The sequence below is a fragment of the Oikopleura dioica genome, chromosome 1 (genome assembly GCF_907165135.1).
Source record: "Oikopleura dioica chromosome 1, OKI2018_I68_1.0, whole genome shotgun sequence".
Classification (NCBI taxonomy): domain Eukaryota; kingdom Metazoa; phylum Chordata; class Appendicularia; order Copelata; family Oikopleuridae; genus Oikopleura; species Oikopleura dioica.
Window position 1 is genome coordinate 8,383,464 of NC_137291.1, and position 15,722 is coordinate 8,399,185.

The 15,722-nt window shown below is 41.5% G+C and overlaps 5 protein-coding genes across 5 annotated transcripts; all 5 read left to right on the forward strand.

The window, feature by feature from the left end:
• Positions 1 to 23: 23 nt before the first annotated feature.
• LOC145711293 (thioredoxin-like protein 4A) lies at positions 24 to 1,843 on the forward strand. Its single transcript, XM_081789015.1, has 4 exons — positions 24 to 122; positions 185 to 254; positions 303 to 491; positions 1,679 to 1,843. Exons 1-4 carry the CDS (start codon positions 51 to 53, stop codon positions 1,774 to 1,776), a joined length of 429 nt encoding a protein of 142 aa, XP_081645141.1. The 5' UTR covers positions 24 to 50; the 3' UTR covers positions 1,777 to 1,843.
• Positions 1,844 to 1,882: 39 nt separating this feature from the next.
• Positions 1,883 to 3,274, forward strand: LOC145711291 (corepressor of RBPJ and splicing regulator-like). Its single transcript, XM_081789013.1, has 5 exons — positions 1,883 to 2,088; positions 2,127 to 2,411; positions 2,460 to 2,611; positions 2,655 to 2,813; positions 2,878 to 3,274. The coding sequence occupies exons 1-5, from the start codon at positions 1,900 to 1,902 to the stop codon at positions 3,152 to 3,154; spliced, it is 1,062 nt and encodes a 353-aa protein (XP_081645139.1). The 5' UTR covers positions 1,883 to 1,899; the 3' UTR covers positions 3,155 to 3,274.
• On the forward strand, positions 3,272 to 5,692 carry LOC145711292 (rho-related GTP-binding protein RhoA-C-like). The gene is made up of 6 exons (XM_081789014.1): positions 3,272 to 3,409; positions 3,457 to 3,516; positions 3,567 to 3,706; positions 3,749 to 3,855; positions 3,903 to 4,015; positions 5,057 to 5,692. The coding sequence occupies exons 1-6, from the start codon at positions 3,314 to 3,316 to the stop codon at positions 5,123 to 5,125; spliced, it is 585 nt and encodes a 194-aa protein (XP_081645140.1). The 5' UTR covers positions 3,272 to 3,313; the 3' UTR covers positions 5,126 to 5,692.
• Positions 5,693 to 5,719: 27 nt separating this feature from the next.
• On the forward strand, positions 5,720 to 7,918 carry LOC145712095 (translocating chain-associated membrane protein 1-like). Its single transcript, XM_081789785.1, has 7 exons — positions 5,720 to 5,974; positions 6,027 to 6,547; positions 6,637 to 6,787; positions 6,830 to 7,099; positions 7,147 to 7,375; positions 7,417 to 7,586; positions 7,653 to 7,918. Exons 2-7 carry the CDS (start codon positions 6,459 to 6,461, stop codon positions 7,728 to 7,730), a joined length of 987 nt encoding a protein of 328 aa, XP_081645911.1. The 5' UTR covers positions 5,720 to 5,974; positions 6,027 to 6,458; the 3' UTR covers positions 7,731 to 7,918.
• A 90-nt stretch (positions 7,919 to 8,008) lies between these two features.
• Positions 8,009 to 15,448, forward strand: LOC145710961 (uncharacterized). Its single transcript, XM_081788671.1, has 13 exons — positions 8,009 to 8,080; positions 8,125 to 8,175; positions 8,222 to 8,309; positions 8,353 to 8,431; positions 14,093 to 14,153; positions 14,202 to 14,304; positions 14,349 to 14,435; positions 14,481 to 14,619; positions 14,670 to 14,762; positions 14,813 to 14,974; positions 15,019 to 15,110; positions 15,155 to 15,297; positions 15,344 to 15,448. Coding segments are annotated over exons 1-11 (933 nt in total). The 5' UTR covers positions 8,009 to 8,012; the 3' UTR covers positions 15,021 to 15,110; positions 15,155 to 15,297; positions 15,344 to 15,448.
• Positions 15,449 to 15,722: the final 274 nt, after the last annotated feature.

The window sequence follows — 15,722 nt, forward strand, 5'->3', positions numbered from 1 at the left end:
TGATAAGCGTTTAATTTATTTTTCTTCAGAAATCTCTTAACCGCCCGAAAATGTCGTACATGTTGCCCCACTTGACCAACGGCTGGCAGGTCGACCAGGCGATTCAGCACGAAGAGGACAAGGTTGATATTTTGAATTTTGATCGGATAATTTCACGATTTCAGATCTTCACGGGAACGTTCAGGTAGTCTGCGTGCGCTTTGGACACGATTGGGACCCAACTTGCATGAAAATGGATGAGACTCTTTACTCGGGTATGATTGACGCCTTTTATGTTCATTCAAATATCATCACCCCTTTAGTCGCTGAGAAATGCCGCAACTTCGCTTGCTTTTACTTGGTTGATATTTCCCAAGTACCAGACTTCAACAAGATGTACGAGTTGTACGACCCATGCACGGTGATGTTCTTCTTCCGAAACAAGCACATTATGATCGATTTGGGAACCGGTAACAACAACAAGATCAACTGGGCCATTCATGACAAGGAAGGTTTTGAAAATTGAACGAAATCAGAGATTAAATTTGGATATTTTTTATTCGTGAATGGATTAAGATTTACACAGAGTAAAATTATGATGTCGGGTTAGAAAAAACGTCGCTTGAGTTGAGCAGACTTTTTCTTCAATGATGTGAGGATGCCATGTTTCTTCTTTGCATCCTTGGAGGTTGATTTTCTCGCTGATTTTTTGAGCGATCGAAACACTCGAGCGTCCACTTCTCGTTTAGTTTCCGCCTCTGGGACGCTGAAGAATCGACCTCTGCGTCCGTCCATGTCAGATTTCTCTTCTAGTTCAGGACCATCGATGAAAACTTCGTCGTCGAGTGTCTCGTTGAAACTTTTCTCAGCCTCTTCGATTTCCACTCGGCTCAAGTTGACGGTCGGGATTCTGAGATTCGTTCGGCTGGGCATGATCTTCGAGAAGTTTGATCGCTCGGCTCTAGTTTGGAACCGCAGGAGGAAAGGGCGGATAGTAGAGAAGTAGATTGCGGATTTGCCAAAGACTCGCACTCGTCTGATGCTTCGGACGGTCGAAAGATGAATTCGTGATTCAAACTCGTACTTCGGTGCGGAGAAAAATAGGAAAACATCTCCAACGACGATGAGGTGAAATTTCGACCACTCTAGGTCGCTATCGTTCATTTCATTCTTGCTACAACGGATTGGGGCTCGATAGCAAATTCCATGGAAATAATCGCCGACTTGAGCAGTTTTCGGACTCTGCTTGATTTTCGCTTCAGTGTCTTTCTTGTCAGGGCGATTCCAGCTGAAAGCGTTTGAAGGAGACATCTTTTTAGTCGAGCCTCGCAAGGAAAAACCACGTTGTTTCTTGGGAAAGTTGGATTCCTCGAAGATTTCGACTGAATCTCGTCGCTCGCCGGCGTCTTTTGGGACCATCTCGACATATTCAGGGTGAAGTGGGAGGGTAAATGCATTTGGTGCCATTTTTGGTTATTTGTTGTATTTGATGATTTTGATGAATTCTGAGAAACACACGGCCTCTTATATATTGTGGCGGCGCACTCGCTTTAGGCAAGTTGCAGGTGAGAGAAAGTGCGCGCTCCTGCAGACTTCACCTGCAGCACCTGAGCTTCTGTAATCAGTAACAAGTGAATCCTAATCGAGATTAAACTGATAAGCTAATTTTTCGAAAAATTCAAAACCTTATTGAAGCAAGAATTCGTCGACATCGTCGAAACCGTCTACCGAGGTGCTCGAAAAGGTCGTGGTCTGGTCGTTTCACCAAAGGACTACTCCACCAAATACCAATACTAGAAGAACACTGCACCAAATATCTGCCACTTCAGAAATGATCAAAAAAGAAACCCCCCTTTTCGTTCCCTAAAGCTTTTCTCTTTTTAAGTTTTCAATTTCTTAGATTGATAAAAATCGTCAAAGATGGGGAAATCGTACGAGAATTTTATGTGCAAGAAGTTCTTTCACCCTACGGCAAAACATAACATCAAGAAAGTATGGATGAGGGAACAGGAGCTTCAGCAAGAGAGCAAAGAAGAGGCCGAAGCTATCGAACAGTTCAAAAGAGAGCAAGATCTCTTCGAGACGAAGCTTCTTATGGGTGATTCGAAGGTATTATCATATTCTTGCTTTCTTTAAACATTTTAAAGGCAAAAGCTGGGTTGAGTTTCATGTATGATCAACCCGCCAGTCTCAAAAAGGACGATATGGACTTGATTGGCGAGAAGAAACAAGAGTTCAAATTCGAGTGGCAGAAAAATGCTCCCCGAGAAAAGTATCTCAAGGACGACACAAGCGTCCAGTCAGATCAACCGTTTGGTATCGCTGTTAAAAATGTCCGATGTCTCAAGTGCAAGCAATGGGGTCACATGAACACTGATAAGGAATGCCCTTTGTACGGACAGAGTAACTCGCTCGCGCCCACTACTTTCAAGGTAAAATTTAACTAAGCAACCCCTGTTGAACTGTAATATTTTCTTTAGGAAAAAAGTTACGGCGGTCAACTTGAATCCGGCGCTCTTACACTCAAGAACGGTGCAACTTACGAAGTAGACGATACTCTGATCGCTTCGTCTTCAAAGAAGCCTAAGAAAGATAAAAAGTCGAAGGAAGACCCTCTTGGCGATAAACTTGCGTAAGTCTCCATCCAAGAATACTTTTTTTTAAATCATTTTTAGGAATATGACTACCAAGGATAAAGAGCGTCTGCTCGAGGCACTCCGTTCTGGAAAAATGGTCAAACCAAAAAAGTCCAAAAAGGCGAAGAAAGAAAAGAAAGAGAAAAAGTCTAAAAAAGAAAAGATGGAAATCAAGGAAGAGGCTGACGTCAAACAAGAGTGAGTTAGACATTCCTTAATCCACTACGTTCCCAGTAAGAAAAAACTCTCTAATTGTTAATAGGCGCCGTTCGCGATCATCCTCTCCAAAGCCGCGATCAAGGCGGCGTTCGAGCTCAAGCTCACCAGATAATCGCCGACGGAAATCATCGTCGGACGAGGAATCTTCAAAAAGGAGAAGAGATCGACGCAGGTCGAGGTCGAACTCCCATGATCGTAAGAGAAGAGAACGTTCCAACTCAAGGGATCACATGAAGAAATCACGAAGAGATAGGACGCGCTCTAGGAGCAGATCGCGCTCAAGAGAAAGGAAAGGGTTGTTTGTTCTTTTGTTTTTTTAACCAGTTGATGGGACATAAAATCAACCATTAAAAAGACGTCGTCGATAACGATTCATCCTCTTTTCACTGCCTTTTACTGTGTCCTTTTCGATCAAATTTGAAATTTCTTTATTTCCTGTATTCATTTTAGAGATTAACTTTTAAAAAAATACTCAGAAAATGTCGACTGTTCGGAAGAAACTCGTTATCGTCGGGGACGGGGCATGTGGAAAAACATGTCTTCTGATAGTTTTCAGTAAAGATGAATTCCCAGAGGTAAAACTACATTTGCATATCTTGATAAAACTGATTTTTTTCCGTAGGTGTACGTCCCAACAGTTTTTGAAAACTACGTGGCTGATATTGAAGTAGATAACAAACAGGTCAGTTTGATCTCGAATCGAACCGTCTTTTCCAAAAACGCAATTTTCAGGTCGAGCTTGCTCTTTGGGATACAGCAGGACAAGAGGATTATGACAGGCTTCGTCCTCTCTCTTACCCAGACACAGATGTAATTCTCATGTGCTTCGCGATTGACTCGCCAGACTCGTTAGAAAATATTCCAGAAAAATGGTTAGCTAAGAAATTAGGGGCGTTTTGATAAAGTTTAATAAGGGTTCAAGAAGTGAAACATTTCTGCCCAAATGTGCCAATTGTTCTTGTTGGTAATAAACGAGACCTGAGGGACGACCCAAGTACGATTAGGGAACTGGCAAGGATGAGTAAGTTACTCTTCCTTGATTTCTGAAATTATCAAATTTGTTTCCAGAGCAACAGCCAGTCAAATACGAAGAGGGTAAAAACATGGCCGATAGAATTGGAGCAAGACATTACATCGAATGCTCTGCCCTTAGTGGAGACAATGTCCGAAAAGTATTCGAGGTGAGTTAGTTTCTCTCTCTTATCGTCGATTTTTTGATATTCTTGTCCACCACCTGCAATTCTTCAATAAGCTTTGGTAATTAGATTGCTTTATCGAAAGAATTTAAAGGGGTGTTCAGGCCTATCAGTTATTTTTAGAGCTTCTCCGTCTCTTTTTTGATATTTTTTTCTCTTTGCAGTAGATGCTTGTGATAGAATTACTTCCCTCGGTACCGTTTATATTCGCACCGGCTGGGCGTATTGTCGCGCCAGAGAGTAGTTGCACGTTGGCGGCGCTATCAGCTGATCTAGCGATGCGCGTCGCGTTTTTGCTAACCGTAAAATTGCGCCCTAAAAGATTGCCCGATATTTACTTCTTTGTTTACAGGTGCTTAGGCCAAGGCTGTTAGTGCCTTATCTCTAGTTGACCCGTTTATGGGAACTGGCTTATCGGATGGAAGGCAATTTGGAGTGTTCTCATAAATCAAACTGGCATTTCAGCGTCTTGAATTGTTTCTCACAGAGCTAAACGAACAATATGTTATCGAGTTTTGCAATCTTTGCAAAGCAATCGGTGCATAAACGTTTTATCTCACTGTCTATTTTGTCATGAAATCATAGTAGAGTTTCAATCCGTTAACTGAAAGTATCGGCGATAGAATCTACGAAAGTTTCGATAAGGATTCATGCCTTCTTACTAAAAAGTTCTAAGCCGCTTGAAAATATTTTCGCGTCTTCTTTCCTAATCCGCTAATGTAACGGGAAGATGATACAGTGTATATTTCGCTTATAGCGGGGATCGGTGGAAAGCAAATCCGCTGTAATCAAAACACTTTTTTGACGCATGATTTCACCTCCCGTAAGGAATTTGCCACTTGAAAATTCTGGTTCACCACTCTTCTCATATTCGACCATATCCGGATGAGAGGATAACTGAGTGGAATTTCCGCATTTTTCTTCTCGCATGACTGGTTATCGACATTCCTATTGCGTATTTTATATGAAAGTCAACACTCGAGCCATGGCATCACTAGAATTTCGAGGCTAAACTACTTCTTTTAGATGGCAACAAGGGAAGCAGTAGCCAAGAAAAAGTCTCGCGCCAAGAAGACTGGATGCAATTTAGTGTAATTAGACTTCAACTGACTGAAAGCATACAGTATGTTTTCCAAATTTAACGCTCTTAATTTAATTTGAAAAATTATTCATGATATTAGCCTAATCCCTTTTAAATCGCATCATTACTGACCTCTTTCATGCTCCTTCCCTGTTTTTAACCAATTTTACCGACATACAGAGTCCGTCTTTCGTCAATTTTCAATACTTCCTGTTTACCAATTATCTGTCGCTTTTCTTCACTCGAGTACTCCCCATGAAATAAACTGTTAATTCTTTTAATCACTTCGTTACTTGCTGCGAATAAGAGCACCAGTAAAATAGAAGCGCTATTTAAAATTTCTCAAACTGACTTTTTCTTCCGCCAATTTTGCACAATCAAAACATTTTATAATAAAAATTATCATCGCAGCCGCTCAACTCGTCCTTATAACCGAAAAATAAACCATCTTCCAAGTCAAAATTAAATTATTTTATGCTCAAAATTTCAGCATCCAAATTTGCTGTCCTTTAACCCAAATCGCCTCAAACCCATTTCAACCGCATTTGCTGGTCAATAACAAGTACAATTTCAAATCAGAAGTTTTAAGAGAGTATTTATTTAGAGATTTTATGCCGCTAGAGAATTTACTGGCAAAGGCGACGTTCAGTAGAAGTAAAGAAACAGTTCACTATCAGAGGATCGATGAAGCCAGAAATTTGCTAAATGAAGAAATGAGTTTCTTAGCCATTGTTTTAAAGATATTATGAGTCGTTTCAGTGAGAATAGCAACATATTATCTAATACTAAAAAAGAAAACTTGAAAAAGGCTACTCCGATGCTGGCCGTGCGATGACCCAGCAGCTTAAAAGCGATGGATACAGGTGGCAGTCATTATCAACCGCGAATACTTTAACACTTGCAACATTTTTTCAGATTAGATGAACTTTCTGACGACAGCGATATCGACCTCATTATGCCTCCTCTTCCTCGCGAGCAGCGTTCCTCCTTTCAGAAATTATTTTGCTGTTGCTTTGACCTGTGCTTGACTGACTCTCGCTCTTAGTTTCCCATCTCATTTTATATTCTATTTGAGTTTTATTTATATTTTCAACGCTATCCTCTCGTTTTACAAAATAATCATGGTCAGAATCGTCTACAGTGCCATTGTATGAAAGAAACCTTCATTCTTCTTGTCAACAGTTCCATTCTCATACCAAACACAAAACAAAAGAAAGTCCATCTTTCAATATGAAAAATAGGCTAGAAACGAAGTGAAAGACAGATTCAAAAATGCTCGCGAAATGTTTATTTTGATTAAATTTCTTCTGAAAACTCATGTGTGTGCTCATGCAGGACGGAATTTAGATGGCTCATCGGAGACGACCCGAGAAACAGCAGCCACCTGTTTTTACAAGCGAATGGTTTATCGAAAATCATGGGGATATTGCTGCTTGGCTGGTATCAAAATAAAGTTCCTTTGATCTCTCTTTGAAATCAACAAGGAATACATTTATAATTCGACTTGTTTGATACCTTGAAAAAGCATCGTCGTCTTCTTTATCCTTGGCCTCATGTTTCAGTTCACAAAAAACGCCGCAAATATATTTATCGCTCTTCAGTACCCTGTCGAGCCAGAAGAAGGGTATGAAGAAACTTCAATCTCTCATCTTATTGGTCCTCGCGACTTTATTACTGTAATTTTAGTTAGAAAAAATAAATAAAAATGCTTTTATTAGTTCTTTTTCTACACGACATGTCTGATAGTTTGGCACGCAGCGCTGCAAGAATATGTTTTTGACAAGGGTGTTCGAAAGTTGAATCTTTCAAAAACCAGGACGTCGAAGTTCTCCGAACACGGGCAGCTCCTTATTTGGTTCATGCTCTCCTCTTTTTGGGGGATCTATTTATCCGCGGAAATGGACTTTCTGAAGAAGCCGACGAGCTTGTATCTAGACTGGCCGCACAATCTGCTTCCTTGGGAAGTCAAGCTCTTTTATATTTTTCAAGTAAGCCAAGTTGAATTCAAGAATTCTCTTACCATCAACTTTATCAGTTGTCTTTCTGGATCCATCAATATCCTGAACTGTATCTCCAAAAAATCCGTGGCCAAAGTGAAATTTACAATCGCTCCATATACTCACTGGCTTATCTTGTGCTCATCGGTGCTACTTACTGTCTTGGCTTTTGGAAAAGCGGGCTGGTTTTTATCACGCTTCATTATTGCGGCGAAACTGTTTGTTTGGCGCTGAATTTAAGCTTGTGCTTTTCTATTTCAAAACAAGGTACATCCAACTTGACGACGATTAAGAAACTGTAACTTCAGTTCATTCATACCTTTCCTATGTAACTTGTGGAGTTTTCGTCTCCGTGCGAATTCTATCACTTGCTCTCGGAGTCATGGTTTTCTACCTCGGACTGGCGAAGCAAGAAGATCAAGGCTGGAACAATCCAATAATAAGAGCACTGTTGTTCTCTTCAATCGCCTCATTACAGGTTCATTTTTCTTTGAAATTCGGCACTTTCAAAAATCAATAAACTTACATTGATCTGTCTTTTTAGCTCTATCAAATGTGGCTGTTTTTGAAAAACCGCGTGACGAAATGGCGAGAAAACAAAAAAGGTCGCAAATTATTTTGACGAAGTTCTTCAAGATCACTGTATCTATACCTTTTTCTACCTATCTTAGAATTTTCCATTTCTAGCCTACCTGTGTTCATAACTTAAACCCACATTATCTAAAGCCACACTACCTGTCAACGATTTCTTCAATCTCGCAAACTTTGTTCATCTTTTTTTAATACCAGCAAAACTGCTCTGTTCTTCATCCTGTCTGTAGTTCCATTCCTTTTTTACCGTAAAGATACTTATTATAAATTACGCGTTTCATTTTTTTTTAATTTCTTATCCCAAGAAGAAATCATGGGCGACTTGGCGACGGAAATCGAGCAAATGGAGGCGGAAATCCATGCTTTGGATGATCAACTGGAGTAAGACATTTCAATTTGTTCTTTGCTTTATCTTTTGATACTAGAAATGGAGAAAAGGATGAAGATACAACGAAATCAAAGAGCATCTTCTCGAGGTACTGATTTGTGAGTTTACGTGGAGGTAAAAAGTGGTGGTTCTAGGGTTGGCAAGAACGATTCAAGGAGGAAAGAAGACGGCGACGACGACGAAGAAAAGGAGGATGACGACAGTCCTAGAAAACGACGATCGGTGAATAAATAAAAAAATCTAATTGTTTTTAACAAAGCTCTAGCTTAAATCTGCTGTATACGAGACCGGGCGCCGAAGAGAGAGTGACATCTCCAAAGAAACGATTAAACAGGCGCAGATAGGTAAAACACTGTTTTTTTTTTTAGGTTTACTCCCACTTTGTCCCAACGGCATTCGAAATCCTTACATGTAACCCCCATACTTCTATATATTTTCTGAAAGCCCAGACTCTGCTGCGTGTCCTCGTCTGGGTCTCGTGACCTAGGTCAGGTCACATAACCTCAAATGACCCCGTCAAAGTTGGACTTCTCTAAAAATCATATTTTTGACTGTTTTTTTATATTTAAAAACATTTTAAATAAATGAAAAAATGTCATTAATGTCAGTAAAGGTCACCTGAGGTCACGGTGACCTCGGATGACCTTTTTTCTTGTTTTTTTTTCAAATATGATAAAAATGAAGGAAATTCAACGGAGAATCATAAAAAACAACTTATGATGTTATTTTATAACGTTCATCACGTGAAAACCCTCTCCGAATCGTCGCTTATTTCAATTGGTGTTCTTTTGTGTTTTTTGCTTTGCTTCTTCCCTGCTTCTTTTCCCTGATTCTGAAAATCAATCCGCTCCTTTCTAGATTTCAATTCTTCTTTTCTTTCTTCTTGATTCTCTAGACTTTTTCCTTTCCTCTCTGGCGAATCAAACGCACGAGAAACATAAAAAATCGACATTTGAAAAGAGCAATTTTAATTTTTGCCTCTTTTCAATATGAGAAAGAGAAAACGTCCCTGTATGAGGACCGGATGGATAAAATCGTCTGTTTTTACGTCCGAGACCTAACTATGGGTCAGAAATAAGAATATATAAAGGTTCTCCGGCAACCGGTTGTCATTGAACTAGGGTCATTGAGCCGGTTGCCGGATGGTGTGAAGTCCACGCGTTGGCACCCATAATCCGATGGTTGTGTAGGGTTATGGGTTTGATAACGAGTTTGAACAGCTCCAGATGTCAACCCCGTAGCGTAGAAACTCGTTTCTTCGCTGTGGTTAGTAGGTAGTTACATAAAAACAGAGGTTACCATTTATTTACAATAGGTACTGTTTATTAAGTAAAGACTCGAAAATTCGGATACACTAACCAATAAGAAACCAGTATTTTTTGCGTCAGCCAATCAGAGCCAGTATTTTTTGCGTCAGCCAATCATGGCCAGTTTTTTGCGCCAACCAACCGGAGGCCAGTATTTTTGCGTCAGCCAATCAGAGGCCAGTATTTTTGCGTCAGCCAATCAGGGCCAGTATTTTTCGCGTCAGCCAATCAGCATCTAGAAAAGATTAATTGTCCGAATTTTCGAGTTTTTATTCAATAAACAGTACCTTTTGTAGATAAATGTTAATATCTGCTTTTATGTAGCTACAAAACACGGTATTCACACATTCTCACGAGTTACATTTAACACTTTCATGTGTTAGATGTTACTCGTGAGAAAGTGTGCGTACGTATAACCACAGAAAGAATGACGAGCTTTGCGCTACGAATCTATGGAAGACACTAAGCTGTACCCATTAACGAATTTTGTCTTACCATATCCCCCTTGACTTTTGTCAAGGATTTTCGCGACGGTCACCGTTGTCCCCAGGTCCAATAGAAAATTTTCCTTGTGTTTCGACTGTTTTATCAGTACCCGATCAACTCTCTATCTGGCAGTGGACTTTGCTTCAGACTGGCACTGTATCGGCCACGATAGGTTTTGAGAGGGATAGGCGAGCAAGGATCTTCAAGGGTGTTTTCGACTAAAGTAGTATGTGATTTGAAGATCTTTGTGTTGACTCTTGGGTCCCCATCCCCTTATTAAATTTTATTGAGACAAGAGTTTCCAAGAAATATTCTTTTCTTGTAAATGAAACTCATGGTTGCCCTAGGGTTACCGTCGCGCAGCACAGGGAGAGCCTGAACCGGATGAGGGACAAGATGTTGAGATGGAAGGAGCCGAGGAGATCGATCAGGAAAGAATGAAATCATGATATATTTTCTTTGTCAACAGATAAGGACTCGTATGATTAATCCTTTGTAAGCTTTTCCCGTATGAAGAAGGAGCACTTGATAATCTCCTGAAAGCATTTCGTCATGCGATGGCTGTAGATGTCCGCTCACTCCCAGCCGATTCAAAGGTCCTTGTCAATCAGCTGCGCAGTATTGGTCTGGGTGATGTTGAGATGCTCCCCGAGGCAATGAACGAAGCTGGCCTCGCGCACGTGCCGCTACCAAGAGAGCTCAATAAAAAAAGGCCGAGAGCAGTTATTCAAAATGACCAGCCGGCACAAATGACGATCAAAAGACGGCGATCGTCAAATGTAACAGATAACCCTGCAGTCCGAGCGGTCGTGAGGGACTTCCTGGAGCATTTCTCCGACACAGCTCCTCTTCCGAGACCGCGCGATTATGTGAAGGGTGTCGATGGAGAGCTTGTACTGAAGCATTACCTGATGTTCTCAGGGAATCAAATGTTTGATCTCTACGAAGAAGTGCAAGATCCTGAAGAACGCGTGAGCAGATCAGCTTTTTTGAAGATTATGAAGTCTTTGAAAATTTTTGTGCAGCCATCTGAAAGAATGCTAAAGACTTGCGCTTGTGAATGCTGTGAACAAAGTGCGGCTTTTGCCGAAGCAATAAGCGATGCCGGAATTCTCATTCGACCCGACGCTCTTCTGCGTAAGTCGATTTGCAACCGCGCCGAACAAAGTATGGAAGAAAGGAGGAAATGTTGGGACAGGGATTGTCCAACCTGCAAAACAGAGCAGTATGTACGACAGAATGTAGAGGAATTACTGGCGGAAATCCATCCTGATACGCAGATCACATGGACTGAATACAAAAATGGCCAGTTTGGTCCAGAAGCACATGAAAAGGTCGCCCAGAAAAATGAGTTCATCGTCAAGCTTGTTGCGTACCTTCACAACGGTCAAAACGGATGCGGCGCGGGACCTCGACCTGTCACACATCTAGAGATGCGAAAACAGTCGAAAGAATTCCTTGCCTCGCTGAAGGATGCTGCTAAAAATCGCCGCCTTATGATGTTTACTGCAGATTTCGGTAGATTTATACTAAACGAAATGTATCTAATTGATTCTTAGCTATGGGTATCCAACAGAGGCTGCCTGTTGAAAATGCAGCGATGCACTGGAACCCTGCAAGCTGGCCAGTTTTATCAGCTGTTTCTTACTTTGGCGACAGCAAAGTTTACGGTCACATCCTTGCAGAGCTCAATACCGCGAAAAGCCTTATGGTTGTCGATGGTTACAAAAGGCTTCTGGCTTCAATTGTGCGGGATAATCTTTTGGGATTCGATGAGGACGCGAAGCCAAGGACGTTGATATTAGAATCCGATGGCGCTGAGAAGGTTGTCAAATATAAAGAAAGCAGTAGTTAACGATTTTATTTTCAGGAATTTTGGACTGCTATTCTTTGGCGTCAGATTCCGGCGATGATGGAAGAGTTGAGGGAGGAAACAGGGTGGAGTCCGGATAACCTCATCGTTTGCAAGAGAATTAAAGGCCACGGCAAGGGGGTTAGTCTAATAAAGTTAAAACTTTTTTCACGCGTGCACCTTAGGAGGTCGACGCATCTCATTCTGCGATAAAGAGAGATGTCAGGCGCGCGATGGAGCTACGAGGTGTTGAAAGACAGAACGCTGCCCGTCGGAGAGCTGGATTTGAGTAAGAGAACGCATGTGATTAGCCTATTTTCAATTATTTAGGTCGGCCGATGAGATAATGAATTATCTTGTGGGATTGCCGGCGTATGGAGAGCTTGAGGATCGACCCGAAGATGAAACAGGATTCAGACTTCGCGGTCGTCTTGTTGAGGTTACAAATCCAGAGGGACAAGTACAACCCGGACAGAGAGGCATCCTTGGATCCCGAAGAGTCTTTTTCGTGAGATTCTTAAAGGAGAATGGGCGATTTCGGGAAGATTTTATTGACGTGAGGCGTCACTGTTGCCTGTGTGAACACTGCCTACAAGGTTCTTTCTGTGACACCGATTGGGAAAGAAAGAGTCTTGCTTAATACGAGAGTGCATGAGGGTATTTTAGATTGCTTCGGACCCGACGATAAACAGAAAAGCCGCCCGAGCTGCTAAAAGCATTGATCGTAGAAAAAAGGTAAATAAAATGCTTGATTAATATGTGAAACTCTTGTCTCAATCAAACAAAAATCGTTAAATTTCTGTTTAGTGGAAGGCTTGGAAGGTCGGATGGTTGAAGATGTCACCGAACGCTGAACCCTTTGATGTGAAGAGCTTGAACTTGTGACTCGAGGCCCCGGTGCCTTGCCGTGGAGTTCGCTGCTCTCGGCCGAAGAGTTCTCGAGATTCATCACGCTGCCAGGGTCGCACGCTCCAGGGATCTCGGCCATAGATCGTAATCCAGATCTCCCTACGCTCATTGTCAGCGTGAGTTAGCTCGTCATCACCATAGAAGACCCTGTCGTATACCACACGATAGATCTTCTGAAATGCATTCGCCAAGTTTGCCCGCGCCCGCCTAGCCTCCACCGGATTATCCGATACCGATAGTCTCATGTCTATGAAGCCTGAACGGCGATGTTCAGGTTCATATTGCCGACGGTGGTTCGGCATTGTCCGCAATGGACGGCCTCGAATGCGTGTTCCTGTATGAAGTGCGCCAGGCTTGATCTCACAGAAATCAAGAGCACACTCTTCCTTAACTCGGGCGCAAGTCTCTGTCAATTCTTGCGCCAGAACATTGTAGTTGTTATGTATAAGGATCCGCATTCTAAACTGAACATTCGTTACTGTCTTGTCTGAGAATCTGATGAAGAATGACTCGAAAGAATCATTTTCATGGTAAGATTCGAACCCACACGCTTTCAGCCGCAGCCAGCGACTTACTTACTTAGCCAAACTGGCTCGGAGAACAGCCGCTATCAACCCCTATTTAAACCGAAAAAAATCTGAGCGCGAAAAAATGGGAGGAGCGAGTATTCATGCAAACTGACCAAATTTTATAAGATAGAAGGCTTAGCCTATCACAAAACATCTGTGAGGTCACTTGAGTTCACTTGAGGTCATTCGAGGTCATTCGAGGTCAATGAGAACCTTTGTTAATGGCGGATGAATATTTACTATTTAGACATTTAATTCGTCTTATTACCTTATTATGAATCAATAAAGGTCATTTGAGGTCATCTGAGGTCATTTGAGGTCATGACATGCCTTCCTCATGGATAAGTGAATATTTGACGAATTAAGAGATGAAATTTGCATCATTCTGTTATCATTGGTTGTTTTTTGTCATTTGAGGTCATCTGAGGTCATCTGAGGTCATTTGAGGTCATTTGGTGTCAAGACGATGAATAGTCTTAGGAATTGTAATTGAATACAATGTATTCATTTGATTTCTTTGAAATCAAGTTTTATAGGTCATTTGGGGTCAGAGTGACCTTGAATGACCTTTGAATACTAATAATTTAAAAAAGACGAGTTTTAAGTCGATTTGTATCGTCTTTTGAAAGCATTTTCAATGTATAAACAAGATTTCCTTGATGACCGACTTCAGCGAGGTCATTTGAGGTCACCTGACCTCGCCGAGGTCACAAGACCTAGACGAGGACACGCAGCAAGGTCTGGGCTTTCTAAAAATATATAGATGTACGGGGCCTACACCTAAGGATTTCGAATGCCGTTGGGACAAAGTGGGAGTAAACCTAAAAAAAACAGTGTTTAAGTTGTTAAAATTTTGCTCGTGGATCTATCTTTTTTGAATAGGTGATGAGAAGCAGAAGCGTGGAGCGAGAAGAATGTTTGCATCCCTTTTAGGGACACTGAGGTTTGGAACGTTTCCAATAATAACCATCTAACGCGCATTTGATTGAAGAACTTTTGATAAAGAGCAGAAGAAGTCAAAATCTGCTGAGAAGCGAAAAGAAGTCGAGCAGAAAGTAGAAGAGAGGGTCGCAGCTGATAGGAGAAAACTTCATGTGAGTACTGTAATGTTGAATATTCTAGAGCTGTTTGTTTTTAGGAAGAACGAAAGGAGCTGCTGCAGAAAAAGCGCGAGAAAGAAAGACTCCTGGATCTTTTGGAACAGAAGAAGGAGCTTTCTGAATTGGTTTGAACCGAGAGTAGTGAAAATTTCGTAAATTGAGCATTCTAGCGTCCCGACTGGGAAGAGAACTTCCACGAACGGAGCAAATATATCCAGACGAAAACTGAGCCGCACATCTTTTGGAAACCGCGTATTCCAGATGCGAGAAGCAAGGAGCTGTTAAAGAAATCTCAGAAGATTGTTGAAGGTAAGAGATTGCCTATGTGTTCAGTTTGTCTAATCTGTGACCTTTTCTAGAACAATTGGATGAAGCAAAACAGTCCTGGGCCTCGTTCAAGCGCGAGTTGACAAGCCAGATTGAAGATTTGAAGGAGAACAACAACTTCAGCGGTAAGCCGAAAATTTCTAGAGTACCTAATTGACATCTTATCTACAATTAGGCAAAGAGGAGAACGGTAAAGCGGAAGAAAAGGAAAGAATTCCAATCAGCAAGCGGCTCGTGATCACCAGAAGGATCGTCAATGACAAGCGAGTGGTTATGCCAAAAGAGGATATCAAGGAAGAGAAAAGGGAGGAAGAAAAGAAGCCACGTGAGTGCCATTGTTATTTGTAAGAGGATGATTGAAATTTTCTAGTGACGAAAAAGAGCGACGACGGGAAATTGAAAATCAACGAAAACGACGACACCGATCAGACTCTTCAGATAGTGAATCTGATCAGGAAAAGTCCCCAAGAAAGGTGCGCCTTTCTCTAATTTACACTACTCGTCATACCTGTTTTAGCCAGTAGCGAAGAAAGAAAAGACCGAAGACACCCCAATAAAGGATGTTCGCCGAGTAGCCTCGAAATCGGAGGAAAAGGATGATCCCCTGCCAGTGAAAACAACGAGACGGGTTTCGTTGAAGAAAACTGAAGATTCGAAACGGTATTCAACCTATCAATTGTTTTTGGTAACTAAAGAAAATTTGAAGGACGAAGAAGGTCAGAAAAGTTTCTTCTCGATCAACAAGAAAAAGATCTTCGTCCAGCTCGTCTTCAAGCGGATCATCTGAGTCATCCTCTTCTGAGGGCGAAGGATAGTTGATAGATACATCTAGTCTTGTAGATATTATTTGATCAACTCTATCAACCTCTAACAAGGCTAAAAAAGTCCTTACGATCAAGTCGCTCGTCACGTAAATTCGTTAGTTTAATTTCCCCTTTAAAATTGTTTGAAGTCCTCCCCGATTTTTACGTCCCACCTTGCTCCCATATTCTTCCCCGGCCAAAACTTTTGATCTTTTTCTAGATCAACTCCCTCTCTTCACAATCAAAAGCACTCTTGGTAGGTACCAGTTTCGAACTAGGCAC